At 39.2% G+C, this 27891-nt stretch overlaps 1 protein-coding gene across 3 annotated transcripts in view; it reads right to left on the reverse strand.

The window, feature by feature from the left end:
- Window positions 1-204: 204 nt before the first annotated feature.
- Window positions 205-27891, reverse strand: part of dcp1b (decapping mRNA 1B) — a 79157-nt gene continuing 51470 nt past the window's right edge. For all 3 annotated transcript variants that reach the window (XM_080190923.1, XM_080190920.1, XM_080190921.1), the window contains 6 exons: window positions 26005-26071; window positions 21524-21641; window positions 19660-19803; window positions 13218-14072; window positions 3100-3363; window positions 205-1721 (listed from right to left, as the gene is read on the reverse strand). In XM_080190923.1, coding sequence (XP_080047049.1) covers window positions 1641-1721; window positions 3100-3363; window positions 13218-14072; window positions 19660-19803; window positions 21524-21641; window positions 26005-26071 — 1529 coding nt within the window. In that variant the 3' untranslated portion in view covers window positions 205-1640. The remainder of the gene's footprint in view (window positions 1722-3099; window positions 3364-13217; window positions 14073-19659; window positions 19804-21523; window positions 21642-26004; window positions 26072-27891) is intronic.

A 27891-nucleotide genomic window follows, 5' to 3' on the forward strand; every position in this document is an offset into this window, starting at 1 on the left:
CAATTAGTGTCCTAGTGTTTAGTGTATCACAGGAGTAGGAAACATGCGCAGACCCACCTCTTTACAATGGCATGACAGTATTTTGGAGTTTATGTTTAAAGTGTGGTGTTAAAATCTTCACAGGTCGATAACTTTTAAAAAGATGTTTGGTGACTGACTGGAAGGATAACAGGACAAGATTGCAAGTTTTAAGATTTTTACTGTAATAAACAAACCAAAAGCAACATTGTTCAAACACTATTCATGTGAAACTTATACATCAAATAACAGTAAAGAACCCCCATTTAACTTCTAAATTACTAAAAGTACCATTCCATGTTTATGCCTCGCTTTGCCCCACAAGTGGACACTTCATTCACCAGGAACCCATCCAAAGCAATTCTTAGCTCCCAATGATTTGCTTCCTTTTTCCTTTTCCAATCAGATAGCTTCTAATCCCCAAACTGACTTTATAGTGAGGGTTACCATGCGATTTCTGTGTAGCCATCGTTTAAATCTGCGTAAAACCTGATTTTTGAATCCAACTATGAGTTCCCTCCCAGAGTGTGTGGTAAACAGTAGGACTGAACACCTCTCTCTCTCTTTCAGATTCCTGCAAACTGACCTGTCCTAGGTTCAGAGAAATCTAAAGAAACCTATAAGCAGATACTACAATGGTTTGCTCATGACTTTTCCCCTCTCAAACTCCACTTCCAAGGAATTATAAATCACATAGGCGTTGTATCCAGACAGAAATGCTAACTAGCTGTTCTCTCAACACCTCCCCCCCACCCCCACTCCATTCCTATTTGAAATTAAATAGACATGTTTTAAGTACAACTGTTTATTAAAGCTTTCATTTCTAACACCTCCCTGTGAAACTTGAAGTCCACCATCAACACAGTTGCTCTGGTCATTGTTTATAGGTGTGAATATCTTGCACATTCTTCCCAGTGAGATGACCTCTTCTCTCCCCCACACCTTAACATTTAACAACTAAGCCATCCAAGCCTGTAGTTAGGCAGAATTCAGAACAAGTCACATGACCTCCTTCATTCTTCCATTTTACTTTACATGAAAGAGACAATCCCAAAACAATTCTACAAACTGCATGTTTGTAACAATGGTTTCCTCCCAGAATCAAGTAAGTTTGGTTTTACTCAAACAAGTTGCCGATGAGGGATTTAATTCTACACAATCTAAGGGGGTACTAGGGAAGAAAACTAATAAATGACGTTGCAATTTTTTTTAACAAGCAAGTAAAAGTGAGTTTTACATTACCAACATCTGCTGATGTACACTGGGGGAAAATTGTTGACAATTCACAAAATTGGACTGGTATTGTGTTTTTATTTGCTGAATCAATGAAAAAATACAATATCAATTTCCCATGAACTAATAGTAGTCTGCAAATAAATTTGATTCTTCAGATACCTCAATTTATTTTAAAATTATCTTTATCTTACAACAGCTTAAAATAAGCCTGATCAGCAGTAAAAGTTATCCAGTGTGAAAGATAGTCCTTTAAGCGCTCCACGCAAGGCCAACACAATTTCAAAAATAAAAGACTCTTATAAAATAAAAACAAAATAATTTGTTTATCAGTGCGTATCATTTGATTATCTTCATTAGATCTGCTTTTACACCTTGTATCAAAACTTTCAGGTTTTCTTCAGTGCTGCAGTATTTGGTTGGCCTGCAAGATAGGCTTCATAAATTACATTCACAAAGCTGGTATCATTCTGAAATTCAAAATAACAAAAAGTATAGAAGTTAGAAAATATTCAAAATTGAATGTTTACAACTGAGGCAAAAGAATTTGCTGTAAATTGTTTTAATAGGACCACCACACAATCAAGATACAATCGCACCAAGTAAATAGAAATACTGATCCCAATTGATTAACACATCTCATGAATTCCAAAGAAATTAAACTGCATCAACTTAAAAAATGTTTCCAATAGATGAGTTAAAAATTACATGTTAGAACTATTACTGATTTACTGTCAAATCTATTTTTACAATTATGAAACAATTAATCATCCCGAAGAGTCACACAACATATTTCCACTGAATTTTTGTGAAAACTATTTGTGTCAAATAATAAAACAATGGATCAATTATTGTTGAACAAACTGTTGAGCCAGGCAATAACCTCAGCTGAATTGTGTTTTTTTAAATGAAATACTTTTATTTGAACACACAAATTGGTGCTTCTTCAAATTGTCGAAATGCTGATGACATTACTCTGTTTGCTAACTCTAAAGGAGCTACGGGAGTTGGTGGATCCCCATGATCAAGTTAACCAGAAATACAGTTTCCCAAACAATGTCAATAAGAAAATAGCCTTATAGCTGAGTGGAAATACTTGCAAGATTCTGATTAACAGAGTTCGGATTCATATCTTTCAGTATCTTGGGTAACTCATCATAGGAGATGCACACTATCAAAGAAATCTGGGCTAGATTTAACAAGATCATGGTATTGTGACCTCACTTTAAAAAAAAGTGAGTAGCTAAAAAATCCTGAAAGTTCATCTCTTGAAAGCTTTTGTGTGGCTGGTGACAACGTATGACTGTGTATGCTGGTCTATCAAGAAGTGTGATGAGGATCAAATATGAGCATTTGAAATGAGAGGACTGATATTACATGGTAAGAAGTCTCAACACCAGATTAAAGTCCAACAGGTTTATTTGGTAGCAAAAGCCGCTAGCTTTCAGAACGCTGCTCCTTCATCAGGTAAGTGGGAGTTCTGTTCACAAACAGGGCATATAAAAATGCAAATTCAATTTACAAAATAATGTTTGGAATGGAAGGTTGTACATACCCTTGGAACGAGGATAAATGAAAGACCAGGGTTGGTGCTTGAGTTTTTTTAAAAATTCCTATTAAATGGGGTACTGCAGGCTCAAGTGAGGTGATAGAATGATTTCTGAATTTAAAAAAGCTGTTTGCTTTAACATATTGATAGTAAACTTTCACCCAAGAACAGCTGAGAAAAATTGCTATAGTCTCAGTAAGTAACAAATGTTTTTGAATTGATTTACAAAGTTACTACATGCAGTGACCCAAGCAATTCTTTCTTTGGAAAATCCTAAATTAACTAATTAAAACTTTTACCTGCAAAAGGTACAAAAGGGTTTCCTGTAACTGAGTCTTGGTAAGCACATTTGGTGTTTTATTAATCAGCTCTCCCATCTGTGCAGGTGGATGCAAACAAACATGCCGCTGTTTGGAAGCTGGAATGGTGTCTTTCTGTGGTAAGGGTATTGCACTTGTTTCTACCCCCATCACTGGCTTTCCCACTGTAGACTGGGCAAACACCATGGGTGACATCAATAGGGATGGCACCACTGTAGCTGGAATGCACTGTGGGGAAATCGCCTAATCAAGAAAGAAAACAAACAACAAAGAGATTGCTAAAGTAAAATTGGCAATAAAAAATCCCAATTTAAATTTGTAATTTCCCATAATTATGTCACTTTATCTTACGTGGTCTTCCTGAAAAGCAACTTCTGTTTGATGTCCCTTTAAAAAATTCTCTTAAGGGTTTCTTCTTGTTTCATTATTATTTGACTTTCACTAATCTTCCCAGGACTTGTTTGGATAAAACAATGGAACATGCCTTTCAGTTTCAGGATTGCAACAAGATTAAAAGAGTAGGATCACAAGGATGATAAATTAAGGAGTAATTCCAACACTATTCAGATTATGAATAATAAGATAAAGGAGGTGAATGCTTGGATGAAGACTATATAGGGAGATGATCAGATTTCCAGGACATTAGGATCAGTCTCGTATGGTTTTGTTCACTAGTCTTTTTTTTGTCAACAGCAAATTTTGTGATCATGCTCACCAGAGCAGATTCAGGTAATCGATACAGAAAAGTGGCAAAAAGTAACCAGCAAAAGACCATTGTTCATGAAAGGGGAAAAAGATTAACTGAGTAACTGCAGATCAATTAATGTAATGAGTTGTAGGAAAGTAAAATTTAATTTGCATTTCATCCACTTGCACACACAAATTGTAACTAACGCCATATTATTTAAGGTGTTCCTTTGGCATCCGTGGCAGCTGCCTGAAATTAATGTTGACTGCATTAAAATGTTCCAAGGAGGCCTTAATATTGTGTTAGAATCATTTTGAGAGATTGGTGCCTATTCCTAAAACTGCTCAAACAAACATGGCACATTCATGAAGCAAATCAAGATAATGATATTTAAAGGGATCCCACCATTTCTAATGAGTTTCTGGAAATTTCTTTGACTGCTGGGATTTTTAGAATGGCTACTTTGGGATATATTCACTTCTCATCATTTTCTTGATGCAACCCATTCCCAAAGTAGACATGATATTATCCAACCCAACGGGAGAGTACCTGAATGAATACTTTCCCGCATCTGTCCAAATTTCCTTTAATAAAGACAGTGGAGTTGCAGGGTGAGGCATTTGAAGAGGGATGAAGTGAAGAACGCTGCAATAATTGAGGCAGGGTACTGTGGTTCAGTTATTTCAAGACAATGCACAATATGAGGTGCAATACAAATTAGAAGTCTTATCTTAACAAGCCCAGTCAGATCATAAATGTTTTCATGTATTGCAGTCTTATTCTGAATTGGTGCTCTTGCTGTTGACATGCATATTAAAAAATAGTGGTCAAATTCTTTATTTCCTTTCTGATTTCAATGAACAATTCGTGTTGATAGTGGCTGAAGCCTTCTCCAAACTGAGGCTTTCCTTTTTTTTAAAGTTTCTTTTCAAACAGTCATCTCTAACAACTGTTTCATACTCTCTATACAACTAATAGTCACCTCCATTATTATTTGTAAAAAATGTTGCAAAGCATATAAATTTTCCACCATACCTTAATCCTCCTGCTCAAGCATTTAGATGTACCAGTTAGTCCAAGGTATTTAGTATGTAGCAATATATGATAGGAGTACTGAAATTTAGCTGCACTAGGGATCACAGAATCCCGATAGTGCAGGAGGCCTTTTGGCCCATCGAGTCTGCACGGACAATAATCCCACCTATGCCAATCCCTGTAACCCCACATATTTACCTTGCCAATCCCCCTAACATTAAGGGGCAATTTAATATGGCTAATCAACCTAAACTGCACATCAATGGAGTGTGGGAGGAAACTGAAGCACCAGGGGGAAACCCATGCAGACACAGGTAGAACATGCAAACTCCACACAGCCAGTCACCCAAAGCCAGAATTGAACCCAGGTCTCTGGCTCTGTCAGGCAGAAGTGCTAACCACTATGTCACCATGCTGCCTATGATCCTGAACTTTGGTAAAATTAGGCTGGATTCCAACATTAGCAGTGCTATTTTACATTAGTAGTACTATTCAGGTTTGGCAGCAAGAGAATTGGAAATATTTTGATTTGGCATTACATAAAAAAGGAAACCTGACTTAGGGGTGAAGTGTTTGACTTGCGAGTGAGTTCCTGATGTCTAATCGCAAGACTAAGATGCCACCTGCAGTGCCCCCTACCACTTGCCTGTCTGAAATCAATTAGCAGACAATGGATTAAACTAGGAACCCTCCTAGTTCATGCAAGTATCTCATTTATCTGAGTTTTAGGGAAGCGTGGATTTATTTTACCAAAAAAATGGAAGAGTGTAAATGAAAAAGATTCATCATGACACAACATTGGAAATTAGGAAAACAACACCTTTGTAGCAACACTTCAGGTGCTAGTTATGACTCACTTGGTAGCAATCCCACTTCTGTGTCAGAAGGTTGTGGGTTCAAGTCCCATTTCAGGTCTTGAGCACAACAGTTACGGCTGACACTCCAGTGCAGTACTGAAGGACTGCTGAATTGTCGGAGGTGCTGTCAGATTAGCCATTGAACTCAGGCCTCTGTGGTCACGAAAGAGAGACTTGCATGTTATATTATGCTTTCCACGATCGCTGGGCATCTCAAAGTGCTTTGCAGCCGATGAAATTTTATAGATGTTGTAAGTGACACCATTGTCAATTTCAGCAAAGCAAACTCCCGCAAAAAGCAACTTGATCATTACCAGATAATCTGTTGATCAAAGGATAAATATTGCTCAGGACACAGAGGATAGCTCCTCTGCCCTTCTTTGAAATACCACCTTGGGATTTTTTTTTACATCAACCTGAGGGCAGCTAGAGCTTCAGTTTAATGTCTCATCCAAAAGTCAGCAACTCAAGACAGTACAGAGCTTCTTCACTTAATGTCATGTAGTGTCAGCCTTGATAATTTGTTCAACACCTGGGATTTCTAATTCAGGGGTGAGAGGGCCACCCTCTCACCCCTGAGGGCAACGACTAGATCTGAAATTGTCCCGAAATTAGCTTCCCTCAATGTGGAATGCCACAAGCATAGATAAGGGTCATGGGTGGAGGGGGGACTAGTAATGTTAAAATGGCAGCGCGGGCTCATTGGGCTGAAGGGCCTGTTTTTGTTCTTTGAAGTGTTGCTAAAAAGGTGTTGTTTATATAATTTTCAATACTGTGATGTGAAAAGGCACTATATAAATGCAAATTGTTCTTCTTTATTTCATTTTAAGGTTTCAACTGCTTCAACAATTGAAAGTGCAACAAGTTTGTTCATAAAATAAGAGTGCCTGTTCTTGGGGTTACAGTGAAGAGATATGCCTGTTGGAACAGGTTCAGATTTCCCCCTAATCAAAATGTTGCAAACAAGTTTGATGTATTGTTATTTGTCTAAATCTTTGTGATCACTTTCTCTAGTTTGAAAAATTCAGCAGCCTCCAAAGAATGCAGCAAATAAAAGTAACAAAGACAATATGGACAGATATCACATATCAGCTAAACAAGCAGTAAAGAATATGCAATTGCTATACATTACAATAGATGACAATATTCTGTATTTTCTATTTTTATTTCAGTTTTTTGCATTCATGGGAGATACCCACAAGCCTCAAAATCCTCAGGACTTGATAGCATTATTACATCTACTTTACATCCTCTTAGACAGAGATTTGGGTTGCCTCTGGGGATGTTTCCAGGATGGTAGTTATGCCTCAAATCTATTAAGATGAACATAAAACTGATCCATTTTTATCTCTATTGGCTGGCATGTGTTTCAAAACAACTCAATTGTGTCAAACCACAATTATAGAAACATTTTGCAACTTTGAAATGCACATTACTCTAATGGAACAAAAATCATTGGTTTCAGATTATTTATTTGTTAGTCATTTTCTGCACTGACAAATGGATGTAGAGTGAAGACTTTCGTAATTAATTCACGTGACTTGTACTGAACAATGATTTGGAGTATAATTTGAACCTTCATTTCACTGTATGTTACTAAGAATTAAGAAAATCTGAATGCATAGCATAGTGGAAAATGCATTAGTGCTTTGCAGGTTCACAAACCTTCAATTTGAAAAAGGCAGCACATTTTTTGGTCACCTGGAAACTATTGGCTTTAAACAATACTTGCATCACATGTAGAATATCAGTTGTGCTTTAAAACATATGAAATTATTTTACAAGTATATATTAATTTTTTGATGTTGCTTAAAATATTACAGATGATGGAGTGGACAGTTTAAACATGTCAATAGTAGGAATGAAAGCAAGTGAGGAGAGACTAATATCTTCTTTTAACTTTCCTAGCAAATATTTGGGTTTCATTGGAGCTTAGGCTGAGATGAGGTTTGTGAGCAAATGTTTTGTTGCTGAGTTTGTAACTTTACAAATTAAGTCATAGGATGTGTGGGAAGTGTAGATCCTAGGTTGACAAGAGATTGAAGGGTTCTACATCTGCATCAAGTGGCAGAGGATTGAGTTCCTCAGGGCATCAAAGCTGACCTTGAACTAACTGCAATATGAAGGCAAAAGAATTTCTAAGTTACAAACTATTATTCTTGAGTATAATTTGAGTTTCATTTCATTGGATGTTACTGAGGTTTAGAAAACCTAAATACATAGGTGTAGTGGCATTTGTTCGAAAAGATAGCCACTGAGACAAGAGTGAAAATGAGCAAGACACACACAGACATTTACATTCTCCAACTGGACATCAAGACTATTGACTTTGCTAATTCTACATCTAAATGCTTTATGCATTCTTTCCACTCAATTGTGTTCACCTTGGGGTCTCAATGCATTTTTTGGTGAGGTATTGCAGCGCCACCTACAGGTATAGTACCACCAGTCACTATTTTTAATGAATAATGGATGCGGTTAAAAAATTTTCTTTTTTTTCTGAAAATCAAGTGAGCAGAACAAAACAGAGTCCCTTGACAGCTTCTCCAGTATTTGTTTAATTCTGAAGTATGTTTGGGCAAAAAAAAAATCAATTCTCAGGACTTTGTTTTATCCCAAGAGATTTCTCTGCTGGTGAAGGGCTACCAAGAGCTCTGATGAACTATCCAATTTAACCAATCCACTGGATTGGTTAAATTCACTTTTCACAACTTGTAGCTAATTGTTTTATCTGGTCTATTTTCTGGTCTGAGCTTAACATGAGACTATGCTCAGCTGCTATCTTCTCAGAGTAATTGGGATGGGAAATTAATGCAATCTTTCTGATACTGGGCATATCCCAAGAATAAGCCAATGAAAATAGAGAAAAGGAAAATATGGGCACATAAGATGTCAAAGGGTGAACTGCAAGAGGGAGGCAGAGAACTTTGACTAGAAAGAAAATGTGCAAATACATGATATACACCAAGTCCTCATTTAAAGTTGTACTCTTATTCCTGAAAAGTGCAATGAAAGTGAAACAACTTTAAGTGAATCAGATTTTTCCATTAAACCCAATGCAAAAGCTGTAGTTAGACTCTGTAAGACCTTTGTCATTTTATAAAAACATTAAAACATTATACCCTGTAAACTGAAATATTTGCCATGCTCACCATTCATTCCACTCCCTGATCCTCCTACTCATTGCCAACCCTCTGGTTCGCATCTTGCGTCACCATCCAAACCTTCTGGTTGCTGTGGCCTATTCCTCTCATCAAGTCTCCCACAGTGATAAATGACAGGAAGCGCAGCTTTAACTGGCAGAAGATGAGCCACAGGTGCAGAGATAGCGAGAGGAATTATCACATATTAACAGAGGTGGAGGGAACATCAGAAACAGCAAGCCGTGGGACCAGCAGCAAGATGGCACTGAGGTCAAAAATCAAAAAATTCAGGGAGCAGCAAAGGCAAAAAACTGGAGGGTTAGCAGCAAGGGGAGGCAAAGGTTGTGAACAGGAGGATTGGTGGTAAGTGCAGGTTTAGGAAACTGCAGAGGACGCTTCAAAATGGTGGGTCACATGGCTCTTCAGACTCTGACTGAATATGGGCACCATTAACTGACCTGCATGAGAGGGGAACGGCTTAAAACAACTTCCTTAATAAAGAGGCAGTCGCTCAAGTGATTACTTTTGTCCAAAATTATTGTTTCTAGAAACATCTCTATGATCAAGGTTACTCTGCATAGCATGTAGATGCTAGGATTATCTTTTGAACTTTTTTTTAAAACAAGGGTTGCAGTTCTCCAATCCTCTGGCACCAATTTTGAGTCTAAGGAAGACTGTAAAATGCCTCCAGCAAATTTCCACTCACTTCCTTCTGTATCCTTGGATGCATCTGATTCTGGTGCCTAATCAACTTTAAGTACCTACAATCTATCCAATATCTCCTCGATTTTAAAACCTTCAAGTGTGAGTTACCTATTCTTTCAACATGAACTACGCAACGTCATCTTTCTTGGCTCCACTCTCTACCTCTATGTGCAAATCTCCTTTCTGGTCCCTAATTGGCCCCATGCTTCTTTTCACCACTCTCTTATTAGTGAAGTGCTGGTAAAGACTTTTGGCTTTCCTTTCACGCTAACTGCAAGTCTGCTTTCATACTGTTTGCTTTTCTGATTTGCTTTATCACTTCCCCTCTGAACATTACAATCTTCTATATTCACTCTGAGTCTCGGTTGTATTATCCAGCTGACATAAGCACACTTCTTCTTCTTTATCTTAATCTCTATCACTTTTATCATCCATGAAGCTCTAGAATTTGTTTGCCATAACTGTTCTCCTTCATGGGGATATATGTGGACAGTGCCCAAACTACCTCCTCTTTAAAGGCGGCTTATTCTTCAGTTACCATTTTGCCTGTCAACCTTCAATTGCAATTTATCTAGCTCAAGTGCCAGGGACCTGGGTTCAATTCTGGCCTTAGATAACTTTCTCTCCATATCTGCATGGGTTTCCTCTGGATGCTCTGGATTCTCCCACAGTCCAAGATGTGCAGGTTAGTGGTTTAGCCAAGCTAAATTGCCCCTTGGTGTCCAAAGGTGTGCAGGTTATGTGAGTAGCAATGGCAAAATGCTTGGGGCTACAGGGGTAGATGGAGGGGATAGCTTGGGTAGGATTCTCTTTTGGATAAATCAGTGCAGACTTGATGAGCCAGGTGGCCTCTTTCTGCACTGTAGGAATTCTATAGATTATAAGCAATCCACCTTAACCCCACTGAAGCTGGTTTTCCCTCAGTTAATTATTCTTACTCTGGATTGTTTCTTGTGCTCTTTCATAGTCAATCTAAATCTTATGAAACCATGATCACTGTCCTCTAAATAGTCCACTACTGACACATGATCCACTTGGTCCACCTCATTTTTAAAAAACAGTATTGGAAACATACTGTATAGGAGATTTTCCTGATCACACTATAGGAACTCCTTTCCCCCTCTGCCCTTTCCACTCCTACTGTCATGTCTATATTGAAGTAATTAAAGTTCTGCATTATAACAACTCTATAATTTCCCTCGAATTTCCGTGCAAATTTGTTCCTCTACATCTTTTCCTCAGTTAGTGGCCTATAGACTGAGCAATGTAACTGCACCTTTTTTGTTCTTTAGCCAGATATATTTTATCTCTGATCCATTTGGGAATTTTGTTTTCTTCACAGCAATGTAATGCTGTCCTTAATCAATACTATCACCCCTCCCCCTTTTTTCTCCTGTCTTTCCTGAACACCTTGTATCCAGGAATATTTAATACCCAGTCCTGCCCTTCTTAAAGTCATTTCTTTCATATATCATATTTCCACATGGGAATCTGTGCTTGTAATGCACCAATCCTGTTTTCCACACTTTGTTCATTTACATGTGTAATTTATCCTTATGTCTTAATTACTTTCTCTCTTATGCCGAACCCACTCAATACCTTACTATTTCTTACTCAAGTTTGATCTGTCTCTTCCAGTTTCAGTGCACTCTCTCATTCTTTTGTGATATTACCTCCTGATTCCCTCATGCTTGTCATCAAGTTAGTTTAAATGCTCCCCAACAGAACTAACAAATCACCCCTCAACAAAATGAATCCCACTTCTGTTTAGGTGCAACCCATTCAACCTGTACAGGTCCTAACTCCCTCAGAGCCGTCCAATGTCTCAAAAATTCCCTTCTGCATCATCTTAGTCACACATTCATCTGCTTCATTCTTCTAGATCCATGCTCACTTGCATGTGGAACAGGGAGTAATTCAGAGATTAAAACTTTTGAGGTCATGCTTGTTAATTTCCAAACTAGCTCCCTGAATTATGACTCCAGGGCAATATTCCTCTTTCTGTCCAAGTCAGTGGTACCAATATGGCCCACAACCGCTGGTTTTTCACCCTCTATCCCTCAGAGTGCTCTGCAGCCTCTTAGTGGCAAGCTTGATTCTGGCATCAGAGAGACACCATACAATCCCAGATTCACACCTGGGATTAAAGAAATGCCCGTCCATTCTCCTAACTATTAAGCCTCCAACTCCAATGCTCTTCCAGTCTTCTCTTTTGTCAATTTTGCCATTTTCAGCAATAATCTTGCAATCATCATTTCGCAATAAAATTACACCTAACTTGATTATTTTCCTACTAGTGTTATTACTTTCTTACATACTATCTTGGCCTATTAATTCCCCTTTTAAAAATACATTGTTTAGATTTGTTCCAACAACCATTTATTATTCTAATAGTTCAGACCCAAATGTTTTATTGAAATTTGATGTCTCGTAATTCAACTACGAGACCTCAGCCTGTGACACACTCATCTTCCTCTTGCTGATATGACTTGATTTGTATCTTTTCGTCTCATTTTAACCATCCTTGATTTATTTGCCGATTTTATTTTTGTTTAATCTTGACAAGCTCCTTGTTCTTATGTTTCTACATTGGACCTAATTATATTGCAGTCACTCTTCCAAAATGGTCCTCCACTTTATGATATAAACCTTGCAGTATAAGGTTGTTCAGTTGTTTACTGGTGCAAAACAGGAAATAAACAGGGGCCCTAATTATATACTGATCCAGTTATTTGGAGCAGGAGGCGTTCTGGATAGGAAACTCGGAAGTATCAGTGTCCTTGATGCTGATTTCTCTTTTCTGCTTGCGTAGGATAGGGGAGCCCACAGCAGAATGTTACACCTAGGGGTTTTGAAGATTGGGGGAGGCACAACTGATTGTGGGGGGCAAAGGGTGTGGAGAAGAGGTCCTCTAGTAGTGGAGAGGGAGAGAAAGAATGAATGTGGGGTCATGTGATTGAAGAGATCACCAAGGTGTACATCACAATTGAGAGTGGGGCAAGCATTTGTAGGGGAGTGAACAATAGGGCTTTGTAGGTTAGCAAATACTCTTCCTTCTCTTGACCCAGAAGCAATGCCGGAAAGGACTTAACTTAATGGATCTGGCCCTTTATACCTCCTTTTACTGGCCGGGCTTCCCCAGGCCTATAAAACCTAGCCAATATGTATTAAAACTAAAAGGCTGTTAACAGAGATGTGCGAACTCCATAATAGATTTTACCAGCCAACCAATCTGCTGTTGAGCTCCTGTTAGCCACACCGACACATTAAAAATGAAAGAGTTTGAGTTTTGAGTCCAGTTCGAAATGTTAATTTCTTATTTGGCTCAAACTCACTTGCATGAGGGTTAAAATCTCTTAAATCTTCAAGAAACTTAAATTTTGAAAACAGTTTTGTACTGACAGCTTAATTAGGATGGTTGCCACAGGAAACTTGCATAAATGCAACACAATGTTTCAGAATATATGAGCACAACACTGCATGCTCTGAAACTTCTTAAATATCAACTCCTGAAGGAAAATTGTTATTGCAAATTTTCTTCTCCTTAATGAAGATTAATTTAAACGTTTCTGGTTACTTTAGGTCTTTGGAGTACAAATGGCTTTAGTAAACATTTGGTCAGTAGTTCACAGCACAATCTTTAAATTGCTTTCATTTAGGTTTTCTTACCTGAAAAAGTAGGTTCTGTTTTTCTGAATTGACTGGTTTCTCTGTCTGAGAATCAAAAGGTTTCATTGAGGGATTAGGCTGATTGATGACTGGAGGTGGCTGAGCTGAAAACTTAGCTGCAAGAGTCATTTTCCCAGCATGATGTTGCTGTTCCTGCTGGACTATCTGAAGCTTCTGAAACAGTTCATGAGGAGGTATAATTCCAGAGGTCTCTATTTGATTACTACAACTATTTGAAGCAGCAGTTCGCTTGGCCTTGTTGAATGCTGGAACATGGGGCATTTTAGATTGTGCTTGTAGGCTGGAACCAAGATAGACAGACTGAGAACTAGGCTGCATCTGGGAACCATTCAGAGAGTTGCTGAAGTAAAGTTCTGACTGTATTACAGTAGGACATGATGTAGAAAGGGATGCCTGGGTACAATGTAGCTTTTGAAACAAATTGTGTGTACTCTGAGATAACAAAGGACAGGATTCATCAAATGACTTCTGCTGTGAAGAGATATTTCCTTTTGAAGATTGCGAATGGAACAGTCCCACTAATGATTTTTCTATACTTTTTTCACTTTGGTTTTCACAAAGATGATTTTCTGGTAACTCAGACACTGGATGTAGGTCAACGCCGCGACACATTAGTTTCTGAATAGCAGGACAAAACTGTTTCTTAATAGTTTGGGAAGTTTCAGGCTCTGGCAGTCTCCTGGGCTCTTCATAGGACAGAGAACGCACAACAGCTGGTCGACCGGAAACTTTATTCTTGGATTCCTGTGTTTCACTTGACACGTCACTTAAAGCAGATTTTTGTGCACCAAACAAGGCTGCCAAATTCAAATGTTTTGTTCCCAATTCTGGGCTCTAGAAAAGAAATACTTGTGTGATTAAGAATATTAACTTCACAACTTTAAGACAATACCAACAGCTGGTGCTGGTTACATTGAAAAACATTAGTATTTGGGAACAAGCAAAACTAAGTAAAGACAACTGGTGAAATGATACAATATTAAACAACTAATCTCTCAATAGTTCCAGAAACAAGATGAAAATACAGCAAACTATTGAATTAAAAAGCATAATAGCAAATTACTATGTTAAAGGTGCTATATAAATTTGTTGTTGCGGGGCTTGAAAGCAACATCAAATAACTTTTGCTCCCAAACTCAAAACAGCAATGAGATAACCTGCAGATAATCTGTTTTAATGACATTGTTTTGGAATAAATACTGGTAAGATGTTGGGGGAAACTCCCCTCCCTCTCCTCAAAGTAATGCTGTGGAATCCAACACAGCCACCTCTTGTTATATTTGAGAAATGAGGAGACCAATAAGAAAACTAAAAATATAAATGAGAATGGAATGGAAATAAACCCAATGAAGCTATAATGTAAATGCACACGTGCTGAACAATCTCTCAACCAGCCAGCTTTTATCCATTTTGAAAATAAAATTACATACCAGCATTAAAGTTCTACTCTAATTTTCACGACTGATTTTATTCTATATATTAGATTTTTAAGCTTATATTTTTGTTTTGATGAGTGAAGTTTCTGCTGACACAACTTAAAGCATTATTAAGTTGCACATTGCACTATAATATAAAACAAAGTTGTATCAAACTAGTTCTCAAAACCCCCCAAAATTCCAAGTTTCTCCAGTTCTCTCATTTCCATACTCTCTCTGGAAAGCTGGCCTAATTCCCCAAAGTACTCTCAGCCACCAGCTCTTTTTACCAAGGCCTTGCATCACAGCCAGTGCATACACTAAAATCTCAATCTATTCATGGGTGTTTCTTATTCATCTACCCTCAAAGAATCTCCCAGATTGCAAATATATTTGAGGTACAATCAAATTAAGTTCCTATGATGGGGCATGATAAGGCAACCAAACAGAGTTTCCTGAAATGATGAAAAAAATAGATTAGGATGAAGAAGAAAAGGGGGTGTATAACAGATGCCAGACTGATAATACAAGTAGAGAACCGGGCTGAATATACAAAGTTCAGAAGGTAAGTTTTTAAAAATTTTTCCACAGGATGAGGGTGTCACTGGTTACATAGAACATAACAGCACAAACAGGCCCTTCAGCCCACAAGTTGCGCCGATCATATCTATACTTACCAGGCCATAGAACTATCTATAACTCCCAATCCCACTAAATTCCATGTACTCATCCAGAAGTCTTTTAAAAGACCCCAGCGAGCTCGCCTCTACCACTATTGACGGCAGCCAATTCCACTCATTCACCACCCTCAATGAAAAACTTACCCCTGACATCTCCTCTGTACCTGCTCCCCTGCACCTTAAACCTGCGTCCTCTCGTTCAGGCCTCTCCTCTGGTTAGGCCAGTATTTTTGTTGCCCAACTCTAATTACCTGTGAGGTGGAGATGGTGATGTGTGGTTTTCATCCACTGCAGTCCATATCATAGAATCTACAGCTCGAAGATAGGTCCTTCGGCCCAAACTGTTCCATGCCAACCAAAAAGCCCATCTAAGCTAAGTCCATTTGCCTGCATTTGGCCCATATCCCCCTAAACATTTTCTATCCACGTATCTGTCCAAATGCCTTTTAAATGTTGTCAACGTCCCTGCCTCAACCACTTCCTCCAGCAGCTCCACAAACGTATCATCCTTTGTGTAAAAAAGTTGCTCCTCAAGTTCCCATTAATTCTCTCCCCTCTTAAACTTATGCCCTCAAGTTCTCGATTCCCCAACCCTGGGAAAAAGACTGAGTACATTCACTCTATTCATTCCTCTCATGATCTTATACACCTACAGCAGTGTTAGGGAGTGAGTTCTCATGATTTTGACCTAGTGACAGTGAAGGAATGGAGATGTAGTTCCAAGTGAAGATGGTGTGTGGCTTTGAGGGACTTGTAGGTTGGGTGTTCCCATGCATCTGCTGGCCTAGTCCTTCTAAATGGTACAGGTCGCTGGTTTGGAAGGTGCTGTCGAAGGAACCTTGGTAAGCTGTTGCAAAGTACTTTGTAGACGATTCACACTGCTGCCATTATGCATCAATGCTGGAAGGAGTGGATATTGATGGTGGGGAAGGGAGTGCCAGTAAAGCCAGCTGCTTCGCCCTGGATAGTATTGAGCTTCTTGAGTGTTAGAAGAGCTGCACTTATCTAGGCAAAACAAGAGTATTCCATCACTGTTCTGATTTGTGCCTTGTAGATGGTGGACAGGCTTTGCAGGGGTAAGGAGCTAAATTATTCTCTGCAGAGTTCCCACCCTCTGACCCACTCTTATTGCTACAATATTCATATGGCTGGTCCAGTTCAGTTTCTGGTCAGTGGTAAACTCCAGGATATTGATAATAGGGGATTCAGTGATGGAAATGCCATTGAAAGTCAAGGGCAGCTAGTTGGATTCTCCCTTGCTGAAGAAGGTCATCACCAAGGAAAAAGAAATACAAGAGGGGCAGACAGATTATGAAAAAAGAGACTTAAAAAGAAATCCAACTATGTTCCATAAGGCATATTAATAGTAAAATGGTAAAATTATAGTGAGAAGGGGTGGGGCTAATTAGGGATCAAATGGAGACCCATGTATGGGGGCAGAGGACATGGCTGAGGAAGTAATGACTATTTTGCATCGAAGTTTACCAAGGAAGAAGATATTGTCATGCCATAGTAAAATAGGAAGTAGTTGGACTAAAAATTGATATGAAGTGGAATTTGTAGAAAAACTCGGTGTACTGAAAGTTGGTTTAAGTCACCAGAACCAGATTAGACACAGCTCAGAGTGCTGAGGGAAGGGTGGGAATTTTGAATGGTACTGGCTACAATCTTTCAATCTCCTTAAAATAGATTGGAGGAGTGATGGCAGAGGTTTGGAGAATTCTAAATTTACACCTTTTTTAAAATAGCGAGGCATCTTGAGGAGAATTGTTTGATAGAGTAGATGCAGCACGGTTTCGTTAAGGGGAAGTTGTGTCTGACGAATTTATTGGAGTTCTATGAGGATGTGTCTAGGGCGGCGGATAGAGGAGAGCTGGTGGATGTGGTCTTTCTTGATTTTCAGAAGGCGTTTGATAAGGTGCCGCACAAGAGGTTATTACAGAAGGTTAGAGGGCATGGAGTTGAGGCTAGGGTGTTAGCGTGGATAGAGGATTGGCTGTCAAATAGGAGGCAGAGAGTGGGGGTCAATGGGTGCTATTCGGATTGGCAGTTGGTGACTAGTGGAGTGCCCCAGGGGTCGGTGCTGGGGCCTCAGCTATTCACCATTTATATAGATGATCTGGAGGAGGGAACCAAGTGTACGGTGTCGAAATTTGCTGATGACACCAAGATTGGTGGAACGGCAAATTGCGCGGAGGGTGTGGAAAGTCTGCAGAGGGATCTAGATAGGCTGGGCGAATGGGCCAGGAATTGGCAAATGGAATTTAATGTTGGCAAGTGTGAAGTTGTCCACTTTGGTAGGAATAATAGTAGGAAGGACTATTACTTACATGGCGAAAAACTGCAGCATACGACGGTGCAGAGGGACCTCGGGGTCCTTGTGCATGAGTCGTAAAAACCCAGCCTGCAGGTGCAGCAGGTGGTCAGGAAGGCAAATGGGATGCTGGCCTTCATAGTGAGGGGGTTGAATATAAAAGTAGGGAGGGCTTGCTGCAACTGTACAGGGCACTGGTGAGGCCGCAGCTGGAGTACTGTGTGCAGTTTTGGTCGCTGCACTTATGCAAGGATATTTTGGCCTTGGAGGGAGTGCAGAGGAGGTTTACTAGGCTGATGCCGGAGTTGAGGGGGTTGAACTATGAGGAGAGGCTGAATAAACTAGGCTTGTACTCGTTAGAGTTTAGAAGAACGAGGGGAGATCTCATTGAGACATACAAGATGATGAATGGGATGGATAGGATAGAGGTGGAGAGGCTCTTCCCGCTCAGAAAGGACAGTAGGACTAGAGGGCACAGCCTCAAGATAGAGGGGGGACGGTTTAGAACAGAGTTGAGGAGGAACTTCTTCACTCAAAGGGTGGTGAATCTCTGGAATTCTCTGCCCGTTGAAGTGGTGGAGGCTGCCTCGCTAAACATATTTAAGACGCGGGTTGATAGGTTTTTGTTAGGCAAGGGGATTAAGGGTTATGGGGAGAGGGCAGGAAAGTGAAACTGAGCCACGACAGATCAGCCATGATCTTATTGAATGGCGGTGCAGGCTCGAAGGGCTAGATGGCCTACTCCTGCTCCTATTTCTTATGTTCTAAAAGAGGCCTTTGAAAAGGAAATTGGATAAGCACTTGAAGGGAAAATATTTGCATGACTACAGGAAAAGAGCAGATTGGTGAGATTCACAAAATTACTGTTACAGCGAGCTCTAAGAGTAATTGGCAGATTATCTTTCTGTGCTGTAACAATTCTAAGATTATATTTTTTTTCAGATTTCAGTTCTCTGAATGCCCCAACTAATAGGTCCAACCCCATAAACTGGCGAACACATTTCAACACAAGGCTTTTGCAACTTAACCTCACAGCCTTTACTAATCTTATCTTTAGCTCCATATTCCTTTTCCAACCACTCGTATGCATAAATTCTTTGCAGCTCCATTTCAATATTTCCTGCCTTTTATCTTCCTACATAACTCAAGTCTGAAGAAGAAATTGATAAATTGAGCGCAAAACAAAACATATGTGGTGTGCCACAGGAGATGCATGAGAGAGAGAAAGAAGTGAGGGGGTTGAATTGGACAGAGGCAAAAACAACAGTACAAAGCTGAATAATCACAATGAGATAAGTGTGACAGGAAGGAAAATAAAAAGTGAAAGGGAAACAGTAGGAATCAAGTAGATACAATTATTGGAAGGAAGATCTAACATTTTTAATCTGTAAACATACCACAGGAGAACATACATAAATGCATTCTAGCATAAAATTACATATCCTTTCTTCTTTTTATTCATTTGTGGGATATGGGTGTCACTGGCAAGACCAGCATTTATTGCCCATTGCTAGTTGCCCTTCAGAGAACGGTAGTGAGCGGCCTTCTTAAACCACAGCAATCCCTAAGGTGTAGGTATACCCAGTGCTGTTAGGGAGGGAATTTCAGGATTTTGACCGGATGGTAATGAAGGAACGGCAATATATTTCCATATCAGGGTGGCAAATGTCTTGGGACAGGAATCTGCAAATGTTGATGCTCTCAGGTATTTGCTGCTCTTGTCCTTTTAGATGGTAGTGATCATGAGTTTGGAAGGTGCTGCCTTTCAAACCTTGATGAGCTCCTGCACTGCATCTTTAAATGAAATACACGGCTGCCACTGTTCGTTGGTGGTTTGGAGGGAGTGAATATTTATTGAAGGAGTAGCAATCAAGCAGGCTGCTTTGTCCTGGATGGTGTGAAGTTTTTTGACTGTTTTTGGAGCTGCATTTATCCAAGCAATTGGACAGTATTCATAAAAGAAACAATATAAGCAATGTCATAGAATTACTGGCAAACTTTAAACACAATACCTTGTTCTGTTGTTGTATTTGTTGGTAATGAGTGTCTGCTCCAATCTCAATCAGTTTAATCGGAATTGGCTTGATCAGGTTTGAGCTGTTGTGAATCAGACTGGAACTAGTTGTTATCTGTTTTGGCTCAGAGGTCTGTTTAACCTAAAAACAAAAATTAAAGACACTCAATTTGAATGATCATTGTTCATCACTCAGAGGTACATTACAATTTACATTGCTGGATGAAAAAATGGTGCGGAAAGATCATCCCTTTTGGGCCAACGGCCTTGTTTCTGTGTTGCAGGTAGCATGCAATGCATAGAAACTGACCAAATCTCAATGGATGATGTCACCAAGGGGCAGCATGTGGTAAAGTTGAGGAGGATATGGATACGAGCAATCCAGAGACCCAGGATAATGCTCTGAGGATCAGGTTCAAATCTCACCATGGCAGAATTCAGTAAAAATCTGCTATTAAATTCTAATGGTGATCACGAAACCATTGTCAATGGTTGTAAAAAAAAAGTATCTGGTTCATTAATGTCCTTTAGGGCAGGAAATCTGCCACCCTTAGCTGATCTGGCCTACATGCAACTCCAATCCATTGCAATGTGGTTGACTCTTAACTGCCCACATCTTCCGAATGATAAAAAAAAAATCTGATGCAAGTGTGAGTGGATAAATAAGCCACTGTTCGAGGTCCTGTGACTGAAAGTGAGTGATACTTAGCAAACAAAGCCCAACCTAGTGGTACAACTGTGACAAAACCAAGGAATGGTAAGTATGCAAGCTTCTTAAACCACTGACATTTACTTATCTACTAACATAGAAGTTAAATTTTTGAGGCAAAAAGGGTTGACTTGTACACAGCATCTCCTCATGGACTGGCAGTCTAGATAAGTCTACTTTAGTCAGCTGCTCAAGCTAGCTGCTATGGCCAGGTCGAGTGCACCCCAATGAGGTCAGGTATGTTGCAGTTTGGCTTGTATTTGGGCAAGCTGTGATATATCGTTGAGCCTCTGTGCAGTGATCTGAAATTGGCAGATTGCACAGTCAGAGTTGTGCCTCCTCGGGGAGCACTGTAGGCCACTTGCAATGGTGATGTTAGCAGAACATCAGTTCAAACAGCTTCCAGGAAACAAGTGGATTGACACCAGGACTTTCTCAGACACATCGCCTTTACGGTAAGTATACGAAGGGGGAGCAGGGAGGCAAGTAGAGTAACACAAGCAATCGATTTTGAACCCTGTAAAACTAGGGTCCACTTTTACACAAGGTAAGTGAAAGAGTGACGCAACTTTAAGTCAAAAATCATGGATTAAATTTCACATAGGTATATATACTATATCATGTGTTTTATAAATATACATATGTTGCGTTGTACAGAGCTTTATGCACTGGACACTTATAATTGGGGATGTTAAAGGTTGGACATCCTGTGATGGTATCTGAGCACAGTTAGCATTCCCCTTCCTAGACTAGGGAAGGTCAACTGTTCTGGTATCAAGAGAGGGATATATTATCATTGTTAAGTCATAAATGATTGATTTTGGCTGTCCAATTTTAGTCTTATTTGACTACTGACACTGCAACTCCTGCTGCACTGGGCTAGTTGGTTATTTTGAAAAGTAAAATACTTGGCACACTACCCACTGGACAGGCTTCAAATTCATTTCTGTAGCTTACTGAACTGTTTTTGCATTACTCAACTGTTCAGCATACCACACACGTCATAAAGTGAAAGAGGATAAGATTGGAACCCGAATAAACTAGGCTGAGAATGCATCTTTCAAGCTTTTTTCACCCATTTATTGCAAATGGTCCACACATTCATTTCTCTTCATATTTTACTTGGATCTTACTTAATGGTCACCACACGCACCTTGTTATATTCATGCTCAGCTTTGAACAGCATCTGCACAATGTCCACAGCTTTGTTGTGACTAGTGATTGGTGATCCAATTTCTTGCTGGGCCTTCAACTGCTCCAGCTGAGTTAAGCTGAATAAAAAGGAAAAGTAAAATTTCAAGTAAAATTTAACAATAGCGCACAACCTCAACTTTTAGGTGGGATTCTGACTCAGAGGCGGTCAGTCATAATCCCACAGATGGTAGCTTCACACTATTGGCTCCTCAGCCAAGCACATACACCAAATATCTGAGCCTGCAGTTCCACTCGTCAATTCACAAATTGACATTACATTTTTCTTGGATATGAAATTTGATCCAGTTACATGCCAAAACGATCAGGAATTACTTTAATTTATTCTCAGGAATGAGAGCAAGACTGTCTGAAAATGATGCATCTAATTTCAAGGAATATGCTTCTCAAAAGTGCACAACAGTAGTGAGCATCAATGCAACTACTGAATTTCTTTTTCTCTTTCTCACTGTATTCTCAGCCCCCTACTATACTTCTTATACACCTATGACTGTGCGGCCAAATTCCCCTCCAACTCCATTTTCAAATTTGCTGATGACACCACCGTAGTGAGGTCAGATCTCAAACAATGACGAGACAGAGTACAGGAATGAGAGAGAATCTGGTGAACTGGTGTGGCGACAATAATCTCTCCCTCAACGTCAACAAAATGAAGGAAACTGTCATCAACTTCAGGAAGCTTAGAGGAGAACATGCCCCTATCTTCATCAACAGGGGCAAAGTAGAAAGGATCAAGAGCTTCAAGTTTTTAGGTGTCCAGATTACCAACAACTCGTCCTGATCCCCACATGCCAACATTATGGTTAAGAAAGCCCACCAATGCCTCCATTTTCTCAAAAGACTAAATGTGATTATTGCGCTACAACTCTCACCAACTTTTACAGATGCACCATAGAAAACATTCTTTCTGGTTGTATCACAGCACGGAACGACTCCTGCTCTACCCAAGACTGCAAGAAACTAAAAGGGTCGGGAATGGAACCCAGTCCATTTCACCAGTCTCCCATCCATTGACTCTGTCTACACTTTCCGCTGCCTCAGAAAAACACCCAGCATAATCATGGACCACACGCACCTCAGACATACTCTCTTCCACCTCCTTCCATCAGGAAGAAGATACAAAAGTCTGACGTCGCGTACCAACTCAAGAACAGCTTCTTCCCTGCAGCCATTAGACTTTTCAATGGGCCTACCTTGCACTAAGTTGATCTTTCACGACATCTCAGCTATGACTGTAACACTACATTCTGAACTCTCATTTCCTTCTCGATGAATGGTATGCCTTGTCTGTATAGCGTACAAGAAATAATACTTTTCACTGTATGCTAATACATGTGATAATAATAAATCAAATCAAAAATCTGATCAGCATCAGCACTTGTTCCAGGAAATTACTGTGTGGAAAGGTGCACATCTAAGCTCTCTATCTCTTTCCAAGAGAGGAGCCTCATCAAACAATTGGAGGTAACTTTGCTTTTTATGAAGGTTATAGCCGCAAATAAAAAAAATAAACAGGATCTTTATTCAAAATTGTAATCAAGCTATTAGAAGATTGACTGAGAGATTAATTGCTGAAAAATTAGGAATGTGTTTCATCTTCAACATTATTAAATCAACAAATTTTATTGTTTTTGAAACCTAAAATACAGTAATGCTTAGAAGTTTGCAATTGCAAGTTCAGGCTACTCTTGGGTAGATTACGCCATCCTCTTCTCGTCTCCCTACACCACTTCTAGTGCATGCAAGGAAAAATACTGCTTTATCTTGGTGAGAACAATCAAAAGTACATTCCCGCTGTTCTTATGAAAATGTTCATTACCCCTCCAAAAATGGATATCTTCAATCAGGAAATGACATGTGGGAAATTGCAGGCACAAATATGGAAAATACGAATACATGAAACAACATTTTGGCAGACTGCATATCTTTCTTAGTTACCAATATCAAGGAAGTTGGTGGCTTTGTGATAAAATCACTAGATTAGTAATCTAGAGGCCCGGAATAACGCTCTGGGCACCTGGGTTTGAATCCCACCACAGCAAATGATGAGATTTGAATTCAATAAAAATCTGGAATTAAAAGTCTAACCATTGTTGTAAAAACCCATTTGGTTCACTGATGTCCTATAGTGAAAGAAATTTGCCACCCTCACCTGGTCTAGCCTACATGTGGCTCCAGACCTAGGGCGAGGACAATTACGGATGGGCAAAAAAAATGCAGGCCTAACCAGCAATGCCCACAGCAAATAAATAATAAAGATCAATTTCTTAAATTGACGCAGATACAAGGGAGCAGAGGAAAAGGTCAGAACAACAAGTAAATCTGAAGTACTTCATCACACTCTGACACTGGAAGCAAGGAAAACATATTTATGGATGCAATTGACACGAATTAACTTGTTTATTTACATGAATGTTTTGTTTACATTTTCTGAAATCTCACTTTCAAATCAATTTATTCAGAGCATTATATAAAGATCTCACATGTTTAAATAGCCAAATATGTAATTACAGTCAGGATAATCCCAATGTTTGATTTATGCTTGCTTTTAAGACTGGTTGCTTATTGTGACAATCTTTTTGGAAAACACAAGTAGCCTCTTTTTAAAAACTATATTGTCTTTGATCCTCTCTACTTTTCTTCTGAAGTACTCATTTTCTTCAAAAAGTGCTTCCTCAAAAAAAATCAGGTTCTTTCATAAACTGAAGTTTTTTAATGCCTAACTTGTCCAAAGATCAAAATAATCACATATTACATATGTGAAAGTTTTAAAAAGCTGCATATGCTTGAAATCAGAGTTAAACATAAAATGGTCCAAGTATATTAATCAGTCATCTTCTTTAAATAAGATAAATAGTTACAAGTAACTCTATCAGAACGTTCTAGTCCAAAACTCTATTGCATATATCCTTTTGTCAGTTGTCAACCAATGTTAACCTACATTAGTCCCCTGTCCCCAAAACAGTGATCTAGAAGTTCAGCAAATCCATTTTTTATGTGCATGGGTGCAAGGTCAGTCTTGACTAGTGAGGCCTTGGGGCCCCGTTTCCACTAAATTACGAAGCTGAAGGGAATGGCAAGAACAAAGAACTACAGAAAAGTACAGCACAGGAACAAGCCCTTTGGCCCTCCACGCCCATGCTGAACATGATGCCCTAACTAAACTAAAAACAAAACCTTTTGCCCTTACTCGGACTGTTTCCCTCTATTTCACTTCCCTCCTCTCCCCCATTCACGTACCCGTCCAGATGCCTCCTAAATGTTGTGAATGTGCCTGCTTCCAATACCCCCTCTGGCAGCGCATTCCAGTTGTTAGTTGAAGTAACATGATTGAAGATTAAGCTGCTGCTGGTGTGATAGTGGGCCTTACATTCGTCAGGGAGTGAATGACCAGGACAAGAGGGAGCTGTAATCTTGGTGGAGGGAGGAGCAGTGATAGTTGGTGGGAAATAACTGACAAGAGCAAATGCTCTTCCAATGTTCAGGTCTATATTTGTTGAGAAAATTTGGATTTACTTGGAAACTTTTTAGTGCCACAGGGCATCCTAAAGCACACTCTGAGCAACAAAATATTTCTGAAGTGCACTCACAGGTAGGAAAGAAACACGGCATCCAATTTGCACATAGCAGTAAAATAATAACCAAATAACTTGTTTGCATGTTGTTGGTTGAAGAATAAACATTGACTGGTTGACAGAGAACTACCCTGCTCTTCTTCAAAATAAGACTATGAAATCTTTTTCTTCCTACTGCGGGGGCAGATAGGACCTTGGCTTAACTAAAGGAAGCATCAACTACAGTGCAACCTTGTTTCAGTACCTCAGTAAGTAGAGTGGGACTCAACAGGCATTTGCTTTAAAGAAGCATCTATTAGGCCACATTTTGTACAGAAATTAAAACTACTCTTCAGTAAAATGGTTGGTAAAATTCTCCAAAACCTATAGCAACAGCACTTAAGGATATGTAACTAGCAAAGTGAAATGCAAGTTTTAGAAGGATCATGCAAACAGTTTATATTTATTTATATTATGATTCTTATGATTTGGCTTTATTCTATCACTATAATAATCACTGCCTCCATATAAAATAAAACTTTAATACTTGTAATATTTTATGTCAAGACACTTGAACATTTTTGGTCGAAGTCCAGAAAAGCATTCACTTCTAACAATCAAAACCTTATCGGCAGACTCCTTTGGAATGGAGTAAGAGAAACCTAAAGCCAAGTGGTACTCCTGGTCCTACCAGTAAAGGTTGTTGTACAGGAATATAGGTATGACATTTCCTTTGCAGAATACCTTTGTCACATGACTTGTAGTTGTATACAAAAAGCTGAGGGTGGGACAGGGTTAAACTGGAGTAGTACAAATAAATATACAAAAATAAACAATGATCAAGTTTAAAACTTTTTCCAACACTTACTTCTTCATTAGTTCTGCAATCCTTTGACATTCTACCTCATCATAGAACCAGATCCCATAGATAGACACTGAAATATAAAAATACAAATCATGCATTGTAGAATTTGCAAGATAAAACTTCATCTTCAATTCCTTTCACTGCTAATGCACATATTAAAATGTTCATTATCATACAGGGCAAAAACATTTATCAGTGATACGCTAATATACAAGGCTCTGAACCTGTATGTGCTGTAGTTGAAAAGCAGGAATATACCTTGCCATGGAGAGAAGGCACTGTCCAGAGTCAGGAAAATTTGGACATACTCTCCCAAAAACAGCAATGTATGGCTTATGAAAAACAGTAAACAAGCTGTGGAGATTTATAATAGCATTTTCTGGCTAGATTGATGATATCAGCTAAGTACAGGACTCAAAATCGAGGCGCAATTTAACATCTTGCCATTAAAAAATAAATTGTTGGTGCATTAGTAACAGGACATATACTGAATCTTTTAAAAAGGTACACAGGAATTTATCGGAGCAGTTTTTCAAAGAGCTTACATCAAAAACTTGCTCCCCATGCCACATTCCTCTCTGGTTTGTTGCTAAATTTGCTTGACAAAGACCAGCAGACTATCATTAATTTCAAGCAGCAGAAATATTTTGAAGCGCTAAAGGCAAACAGTAAAGTAGGAGAGGGCCTTCTGGACATACTCTAAGTTCCTCAGTCTTTCGTGGGATCCAGTTAACTCCACAACTTAAAAATGTGCATAGAAACATAGAAGATAGGGTCAAATCGCCTCCTGCTCCTTTCAGCCTGCTCCAGCATTTATCACAATCATGGCTGAACATCCAACTCCTGCTCTCTCCCCATAACTTTGATCAAAAATTGCAAAAGCTCTAACAGACTGACTTTGAAACTGATTAATCTATGCAATATATAACAATCTAGGCATTAATTTATACATCAATATTTTACAATTAGTTGCATGGAGTGTTACAAGCCTGTCAGGAACTAGTACCTTCTTGTTTAAAGTAGACAGAAAGTTTGAAATCCCTGATAATCATAAAAAATATTGCCACAAGATTACACTTTTTTAAACAAACTAAAATAAACTTCAATAAAGTCATAGGGCTAAAATAATTTTATAATATCTATCTCATACTCTGAATTAACATGAGGTACATACACATATAAATTAAACTGTGCCAAGCACACTACACCAATGGCAACTAGGATAGATGTAATGTATTTCTCAGCAACCCACCCAGGCAGCAGCATCCACCGAGTTACAGAATTTCATTAAAGCTGTCTCCCCTATGAAAGATTTCAAGTCTTCATATTTGAAGATCTAGACTCTGAACTCCTACAAAAGTTACTCCAGCTCAGACTGCCTCAACAACTGCTCACCTCTGAATGGTTTAATCTTTTCTGCTGAGATTACTGCAGCTTTTCAGCTCCAGTTTTTAAGCCCCACTAAGCAGAACATCACTGCTCCAAAAGATTTGCTGCCCCAGAGCATGTAATAATTGACCTGCTGCTGCTTTTTCGATTCTGTAGGGCTTCTCCTGAGCCCTCCCAACAATAGCACTTTTGCTGAATGGAGCCTCTTTTTCAGACTCCCAACACACCCAGTCCTACTGGCTCATTTCTCCAGTGTTTCCTACTGTTGGTCTCCTTCTTTGGTGGTCTCTGTCCCTGGGTCCTCCCCCCAGATTCCATCCATCTCCAGCGCTTCCCATGTTATGGTGTCAAAACTCTTGGTCTGGTCATTATGTTTTTTGTGTCACAAAGACACAAAATCCTGGATAGTTAAGCTCTTTAAAAAAAAAAATCAGAAATAGAATGTAGTACATGCAGGTTGCCACTCTGTGTCTGGAACCCTTGGGCCTGCCAGGAAACACT

This window comes from Carcharhinus amblyrhynchos, chromosome 6 (assembly GCF_965287045.1).
Source record: "Carcharhinus amblyrhynchos chromosome 6, sCarAmb.v2.hapA, whole genome shotgun sequence".
Lineage (NCBI taxonomy): Eukaryota > Metazoa > Chordata > Chondrichthyes > Carcharhiniformes > Carcharhinidae > Carcharhinus > Carcharhinus amblyrhynchos.